This window comes from Numenius arquata, chromosome 9, assembly GCF_964106895.1.
Source record: "Numenius arquata chromosome 9, bNumArq3.hap1.1, whole genome shotgun sequence".
Classification (NCBI taxonomy): Eukaryota; Metazoa; Chordata; class Aves; order Charadriiformes; family Scolopacidae; genus Numenius; species Numenius arquata.
In genome coordinates, this window is record NC_133584.1 from 9,390,978 (window position 1) to 9,399,852 (window position 8,875).

The 8,875-nt window shown below is 39.9% G+C and overlaps 1 protein-coding gene across 3 annotated transcripts in view; it reads left to right on the top strand.

Moving 5' to 3' along the window:
* The window catches only part of PLCH1 (phospholipase C eta 1), a 68,434-nt gene extending 60,784 nt beyond the window's left edge, over positions 1-7,650 (top strand). For 2 of the 3 annotated variants that reach the window (XM_074153059.1, XM_074153060.1), the window contains exons 21-23: positions 1,628-1,687; positions 2,168-2,528; positions 5,534-7,650. In XM_074153059.1, coding sequence (XP_074009160.1) covers positions 1,628-1,687; positions 2,168-2,528; positions 5,534-7,650 — 2,538 coding nt within the window. The remainder of the gene's footprint in view (positions 1-1,627; positions 1,688-2,167; positions 2,529-5,533) is intronic. The other variant, XM_074153061.1, reaches the window with a different exon arrangement.
* The last annotated feature ends 1,225 nt before the right edge of the window (positions 7,651-8,875 follow it).

Sequence of the window (8,875 nt, forward strand, 5' to 3'; positions counted from 1 at the left end):
CAGCACACCCATGTCCAGTAAAACAGTTGGCTCTCTCCAGCTGGGACACCCCAAGAACAGCCCAGACACACTCCTGTCGGAGCGCTCAGGAAGCAGAGGGATGTAGCTCATAGTGTGCGTGGGGGGTTCCTTGCAGGTGATCAGCAGGAGAAGAATAACGTACTGTTACTCCAGTCTTAGCGTGCATGCACTTATGTTCTTACTTATGTTAGCACCTAAAAATTATCATGTCTAGATACACTAAGTACATTTATTCAGTGTGTTTAATTTTATTTTAGAAGTAAATGTTGAGAACTGTAACTGCACCAGAACACAGTATTTGCTAAGCTATTTTTAGGAGCTAATTTAAGCTTTAAATCTTTTAGGTTTTAGTGCATACATCTTGCTTTTCTGCAAGATAACTAATTTTAAAACATTTTAAAAATTAAAGTACAGTGCTTTTTCTATGCATTTCTGCTTCAGCTGTCTTCAAGAGCAGTTTTCAGAAGGCCATTGCAGATAGCTAGCACAAAGAAATTAAGGCCTTATTCAACAGCATGCTAAAATAAAATAGCTCTTTGTAGTGATTTGAAAAAAAAAAAAAGAAAAACACGCAAAAACTCCCAACAGCTCCCCTCCCCCTCCTCTTTTATGGAGGGTAGAGGTTGAAAAGCACAGTTAGTCCTCAGTCTTTCTCCTTTTTGAGAGTGGCTGCAGAGAACGTCATGTCAAATATGTAAGCTCACAGTTCTACAAGCATCCAAGGAAAGCTCAGTGGAACAGAGACAGAAAATAACATAGATAAGGCCTAGGGGCTGAGATGTGGTAAGTCCAGATTCCTCACTTAATTCCACTACCTTTATCCTCACTGATTCCATTAGTTCACCAAAAGGTCTGATGATGGCTCTGCAAACCACTTAGATGTCTGTCTCATTCTCGGCATCCTTGTCTCAGCGTGGGGACCAGTGTTTCAATGTTCTCATCTTCTCTTGCCTCCGCAAGTGTTTCTTCTGCCACGGAGGACAGCAGCAAGGTGGTGGTGGAGGGAATGGCACTGACCGTATCAGACCTGTGTATGCTCAGTGCACAAAGAGAAGCTTTTAGCATTCAAGGTAGATTTTGTTACTCCTAAATCAATGTAAAAAGAAAAGCAGTAGTAAACAGCTTGGAATACATCTGCAATGTATACCTAGATCTGTACACATCTGGGTACACTTGTGAAATTTGGGTTTTGTAACCGAGGAGCCTATTTGGCTAATGTTCTTGGCTCACGTGCTCTTCAAAGAAGAAATATACTCAATAAAAATAGTAAAGAGTAGTTTCATAGGGAAGTCAAAAGAAGGGAGGGGGAAAGACCCATTGAGATTTGATCTCTGTATCACTTAGTCTATTCATCTAATGCTTGCCTTAATGATGTGTTGTATTATTGTTTCTAATGTAGAAACAAAGGCTGAATGCACATTTGCATTCTTGTAAGTGAGGATATCTGGCCAATTTTCTGAGAGAGACTGACATTAGACTAATAAATAGTTTTAAATTATTTGCTGTAGAGGGATTATATTTACAGCTGATGTACTATTATCTTATTTGCTTGTATCACAGTCTTGAAAACGTTAGCCAAATGTATTTGCATTTTTTTGCCTTTCAGTGGAGCCCTTTAATCCTCAATCCCAGTTACACAATATTGCACTTTCTAGGAGCCACAAAGGTAGACTTCATTAGCATGCACTTTGCACTTGCTGGGCACAGATTTTTCAAATGGTTCCCAATCGCATGATCTGCAGCTACCAAACTTACATCATTCCTCATTCAGACTCTGAAACATTTGAATATTGCTTTGATGAAGCCCATGCATAAAACTCCAAGTTAATGTGTAGCCTGTCACTGCAGTACACTTCTTACAGTCTTGTCATCTCTGATTAGGAGATTTTGAGCAAAGCTCTCTTGTAATTGTGGCAGGCTGCCATCCTAATGAGGAGAAATAGAGACATGCATGAATTCATGGAGATCTATGCTGATAGTTCCTTGGTCAGAGTAGATGCGAATTGCTTGGTGTGAATTTTTGCTTTGCTGCATTTTTAACTTTGTCTTCATCATTCATAAATTCTCTGAAAGCAGCCCTTTTCACTGTGCTCATTATATAATAATATGAACTCACTCAAAACTGTGGTTATTCTTATCCTTTCAGAATAAGCAGCTGATAGGACTCAGAGGGTTGTTTAACAAGAACCCTAAGCACAATTCTGCCGAAACCAGCGGGCACTATGTACGGAAGCGATCTATTGGTGATCGAATTCTCCGGCGCACAGCCAGTGCACCAGCAAAAGGTAGAAAGAAAAGTAAAATGGGTTTTCTGGAAGCTACTGAAATTAAAGACAGTGCATCTGAACCAGTAGACTTGAAAGACAAAGAAGGAGTTGTAAGGCGTACAAGCCGGAGTTTGCAAGCACGTCCTGCTTCTATGCCCGTGGACAAATATCTTCTTGTAGGACTGCCATGCCCAGAAGATGAAACTACCCAAGATGCCAAAGGAAAAGAAAACGCATCCGGTAAGATGCCTCCAAAATTACTTTTCATGTAGTAACTTGAAATAGTCTATTAAAAGGCTTAGTTCTGCAGTCTCTGCAAGTAGTTTTCTTTGACTGAAATAAGAGCTACTGGGCAAAATTACACATGCTTAAGATTGTAGTATTTTAACAGCTCCTTAAATCTTTGATAAATGACACCCTGGAAAGCTGTCTACTCTGCAAACTAGGCAAATGAATTACAATAATTTCTGGAAGTGCTCTTAAAAGGACATTTGTGAAATTTCTTTTCATAATTTAAGAACCAGCCTTCAATTGTGCTTCATCAATTTCTGGTTTGCTACTGTCCCTTTACATATAGAAACAGAGCTGCTGGCATGGTGGATTTTTTCTCTCCATTTGCAAGGAGGAAGAACAGCATGCAGTGTGTGTAAAGACTAATGCAAACTCAAATAGATGCCAAATAGGTCAAACTTTGTATCTGTCAGTCTTGATATTCTCCTCCTAAATTGATCAAGTAGCTTAGGTTATATGGAAAACATGTGTTAGGATAAAATCTTGGTCTTATTTTATTGATACACAATACAATTTAATTCTTAAAATAGCTTTTTTCTAAGTGTCTTCAGCAATAATAGTCCTGGTTTTGAAATCCAGTTATTCCCATGACAACAATGAAGTTAGTGTGTTTGACCTGTCTAATATTAGATTTACTTGAATATTTAAATAAGTATAGGAAGCTTTGAATACAATGGCTGTAATTCATTAGACCTGCTGTCTCCACCCTGAGCTTGACCCTAATCTAGGGCATTTATGCTGCTTTTTGGGGCTATTTTTTGTTTGTTTGGGAAGAGTGTGAGCACTCATACAGGCTGTCCCCATAAGTCTGCAGGGCCAGCCAGATCCTCAGCTTCTGGTGAGTTCTGACAGTGCAGCGTTTCTGCAGTTAGTCCCGGAGGGCTCTTCCTTAGCTGGCCAGAAGCACCATCTGTCGTCTTTGGTAAGATGCAGAGAGCACAGAGAGAACCTCTCTTGGCTGGGGGGTGATGGCAGTGGTGCTCTGCTTTGGATATACTCAGCTGCAGAGGAGCAGCTTCCACCAGCTACAGGAGCCACCCTAGGAGAACCACCGGGCATGGATGAGAACGTGTTGTTAAGCCACCTTTGTTCTACTTGCTTCGAAGGAACAGACAATCTGGCCATCATCTTGTAAAAGAAGTTACTTAGGAGAAACAGCAAGCAAAATCAAACTAATTCTTTTTCTACTACCCTGAGAAGAAACTGTAGACAGGAAAAAGGATATTCCTAGTAAAGGAAGTAACTCTGAAATGCTGTATTTTAAATTGAAAGATCCTCTAGGTAAGCCTGTGGAATGATACAGCTCAGCCATTCTTTGCAACAGATGTAATTATTTCATAGGTATTTGTTTATAAGGATGCTACAGAAAAAGACACAAAATTATTTTAGAAGAATCTGCCACACTTTTTGGAGGTCACAGTTGTTCACATACAGCAAAATAACCTTTACAGAAAACACGAGACCTGGTGAGATGACTTAAAAAGTTGTCATGGGGAATGAATGCTGCCCCTTCTAACTATGAAAAGAGTACATCCTGTCCATTGAAGTTTCTATAGGTTGGTCTTTGTAACCCCTACGGAGCAGGACTGGCCACCTTAGACAGAAAGAAATGAGACACAGAAGATGAAATTCCAGATGGAGTCCTCTTCTGTCCCCAAGGGACCTTTTCCCTTCTATGCTTAGTGGTGGACATAGAGGAAAGCAACTTGGGCTCCTTTTTTTGTGGAAGCCTTGAATCATGGTAAGAAGAGGTACAACACATCCTCGTGCACATACAGGCATAGGCTTGGGTGTTCTCAGAAAGTAAGTTCAGCACAAATATTTCAGACTGGGAGGTGACTTCACCCTCAGGGACATACTAGTCAGATGAAGTGTTCGTTATTGCAGGATGCTGTGAAGAATGGAAAAGACTGACTGTCCAACAGAGATCTTTCTTGCTAAAATACTACGGCTGAACATCTCTACTATCTCAATTGGAATTATGCCAAATGGACAGTGTGCTGTCCGTTTTCTCCCCTGGTCTTTATAGAAAAAAAAAAAACCAAACCTACAAATCAAAGAAGTGTGCGTCTCTTCCATCCTCATGTGGGAGCACTAGAAAGCTTGAGGAACTTTTCAGATTTTGGAGATCAGCCTTTAATGCCATGTTCATTAAAAATAGCTCTTACTATACCGGGGGGTGGGTTTAATCACTCATATGGAATGCTCAGGGCTTCTCTTGTTTTTTCCTAGGGTACCTGATTTCAAGCAAATGTTAGAAACAGTATATATCATGCCGAGCTTACTTCTGTAGTCCCTGCTTTTTTAAAAGCTCCAAAAGAGTGAGTCATGCAGCTCGGATTTGGCATATAAAGACAAATAACAAGATTTGGTGGAGGAAATATCTAATCTGTATTTTTCATGGAATTCAAATTCTTGAGCTCATGAGGGCAGTATGCTTGTAGAAGATTAAAAATTAAATCCTTAAATTGTAACATTTTACAATAACTACATGTAAAATGCAGTCTGGAGTCCATCTACTTGATGCTTTTTACTCAGCTCTTTTAAGCATGCATCTTGTTTCAAAGTATTGTTTTTTAACAGAGCTGTTTTGTTCTGTCTTTATTGCCATGCTTCTTTATAGTAGAAATCTGAATAGGAACACAGCTGAAGGTAATACTATGTGCAAGCTACAATATGGTACCTCATTAACATTATTTGCAACAAATATTACATCACGTGCTTGATGTAATAAACATTCAAAGGAAGTTTCAATGAAGTGCTTGCAGTTGTATTTTTTCCATTTATTCATATCACACAGATAATTTGTACTAAACCTGCACAACTCCATAATTAAGTTCTGTCACAACTGTACCTAATTTTGCATTCTCCATTTGTCTGTCTAAGGACAAAATAGCTGTTAATAAACAGATGACAATAATGTATGCAACTAATATGTTTCTTATTTAATTTAGCCAACAGTGATGACATTACAAATGAGGAGGAAACAAACTTGAAAGAATCTGTTTTCACATGTTCTGAGAAAATGGCAAATACTTCAAATTTGGCATCTCAATTTAAGAAGAATGACGAGGACAAGAGTACAGTTGACTCTTTAGTACCACCTCTGCAGGAGCAACCTGAAAATTTAGGTTTGGCAAGTGGTGTAGCTGAAACAAATAACCTCATAGGCTATCAGGAAAATAACCTTTCTGATGAAACTGTCCCTCTAATGCAGGACTCTGATTTTGAAATTTCCACAGAAAAAACAAACGGCAAAAACTGTGCAGACAGTAAAAAAGATGATGATACAAAAGGGTCTAAGGAGGAAAAAATAACTTTTATGGGGACTTCCCTTTCTCAAAAAGTAGAGGTGGAAAATCACAGATATGACATCATTGAGAAAAGCACTGGAGCACCTCTTTCTTTGACAGATATTTCTTCTACCATTTGCCATGATGTTCCTGATTTGTACTCCACTTTAACCATGCAAGACAGTGACATTTCTCGCCTTATAGATGAAGTTTCTTTAGCAAATGAGAGCGAGATGGATAGTGCTGTCTCAGCTCTGATCGGACAGTTTGATGTCACCGATGACCAAGCTAATCTTACCGCGGTCTCAAGCTTCCATGGCGCTAACAGCCAGACCTTCAGTGTGATGGCTACACACCCACATGTGCTTAATGCAGATCTTAACAGTCCCTGTAAGCACAACTTTACTGCCACAAAATCTGTCAAATCCCCTTTATTCTCAACTCCAGATACTACCATGTTCTCTAGCCCTGAAACTGCAGAGTATTCTGTGTACACAATTATCCATGAGGCAACTCTTACACCGGCTTCTGAATGTAAGACCCACAGTGAATTAGTTTGCAAGAAAAAGTTAAATAGTGTAGAAAACGACTTGCCTCGCTCTCCTTGTCCTTCATCTCTCTCTTTGCTAAATGCAGATCCCGAAAGGAAATGTGGAACAAAATCTGGAACAAGCTGGGAAGCCCCTGAATCTGCTAGTTCTTTTACTCCCAATAGCCTTATCTTTGAGGAGACACTTGTTGACCCTCCCACTGGTGAAAATTCAGAAAGTAGCAGTCTTGTGGAAGTAGATGGGGATTATCAAGATCTCTTGGTAACTGCATGTGAGTACAAAAGGGAAGACATGAGCCAGGTGGCTTCCCCTTTGAAACTGAGGCAAAAGCAGGACACTGGGCATGGTGGTGAGAGAGCCTCTGGGAGCAGTGCGACTGTTGAGCTCTGTGCTGCTGCCTTGGACTGCTCGGGTAACTTCAGGACCGCCGGGACTCAACTCCCTTTTCCAATGTGTGAAAATGTTGGCTTTTTATATCATCATCATTATTCAGATAAGCAGAAAGAGGTAATGTGTACCTCTGAGAGATCCCAGTTCAACATACACTCACCGGTGCTCAAAAATGCTTTGGCTTTCCCACCTCATTCAACCATCAAGCAGACTAGCCCTTGCAAATCCAAGAGTCTCGGAGACTTGACATCAGAGGATATTTCCTGCAATTTTGAAAGTAAGTATCAATACATAAGTAAGAGCTTTATCTCATCAGGCATGAGAGACAAGAAGCTTGCTGCTATGAAGAATATGAGACCACATTCTACGGATGCTCTGACAGAACAGCTGAGGAAGCTGGTGTCCCTGGACCAGGAGGACAGCTGTCAAACTCTGTACTCCAGGCAGCTTGATGAAGACTGCCCGAAGGCGCTGGTCAGAAAACTCTCATCCAGAAGCCAGAGCAGGGTGCGGAATATCGCCAGCCGTGCCAAGGAGAGGCAGGAGGCTGCCAGCAAGCAAAAATCTTCTAACACAAGTAGCATAGCCGGGGTCGTTCTTCGGAACAAGCCTTCGGCATCTCCTCACGTCGTCAACAGGCATTCGACGGGCTCGTACATAGCCAGGTACCTGAATGGCTTCCCTGGGGAGGACGTGGAGGGCCGAGGAATTCCGGAGGGTGCATGCGCCGCTTTGCACTACGGCTGTAGCGACCAGTTGTATACACATGATTCTGTTCTGCAGCTGGAACCCAGTAATGATGATAGGCCTGAAATTTATTTTCTGCTGAGACTGTAGATTGTATAAATGTACATCTTCAATGTTTACAAACTACTTCATTGAAATGAAGGATTTTTAGTGAGAAACACTGGAGTGAGGGTTTAAATTATTTAGAAATGCAATTTCATGCTAGTGATTCAGTCATGATTTAATGTGCCCTTTCCTGTCAAAGCTTATGTAAATAGAAACCATGTTCCATCCTTACGTATGTATTACTTTGATGTAGAAATTATGAAGTGGTCTGGGGACTATTTGCATGCAGTAAGCATTTGTAGCATTTTGTATTTGTAATGCATGTCATTTTTATGTCAAGCACATCTGTGCTCAAAAGCCTAACGTTGCAATGAATACAATAATATTCTGTTTTCCTGGTGTCCTGTCCTGCTGTTTGGAAGAACATTTTTAGTGATCACTTTTGGCTTTTTGTGCAAATTCTGCTAAGCGTAGTGCTTTCTGTTATTAGGATTAGACTGCTGAACTGGGACTCATTCTGCCCAACAAGCAGCAGTCTCTGAATGAGACCCTTCATTAGCATCACTGTTTTCAATCTGACTTGTACTTAATTGGTAATACTAATTTTACATGTGTCCATGTATGAACCTATGATTCTACAGCAAACAGTTTGTAGAATTAGGGTTAGTCTAAATTTGTGAGTAATGTGTAGATTTGTCTTCTGCTTACTCTATGAAGTATAGTAACAGTTGTCTTCCTTTTTGTCACTGTGTGGAGTGCTCATTTCAGGACAGAGTGGAATGTGGGAGTAATTCTGCATTTATGAATGGAAAACACTTAATTTTTGCATATTTTGTTGTGTATTTTCATTATTGATTTTGTATGTAGCTTCAGTACAGTAGCAGATCGGTTTTCTGTATATTTGTAATTTTATTGCTAAGTTGTTGAAAGTCAGTGGAATATTTAAAGCTGACATGGTAGAGTAACTATTTTGACTGTCCTTCTTCATCTTTTTCTATGAATACTGAAAGTGAAACACCTGAAGCTTCCCTGTAGGGAACAACATAGCTTTATTTCGGTTTTAAGATATTCTTTGCCTTTGCTGTAAGTTTTTTCTTATATGTAAAAGACGTACCTTTTACCTCTTTCTTTTGTAATGCAGAGTATTATTCTTGAAAACATCATTAAAATAGATTTTTAAGCACTTTGGTTACATGTTTACTGAAACTGTAGCAAATACAATTATGATTAGATTAACACTAGGTAGTGAGTGCAGACTTCTGTCTTGTTA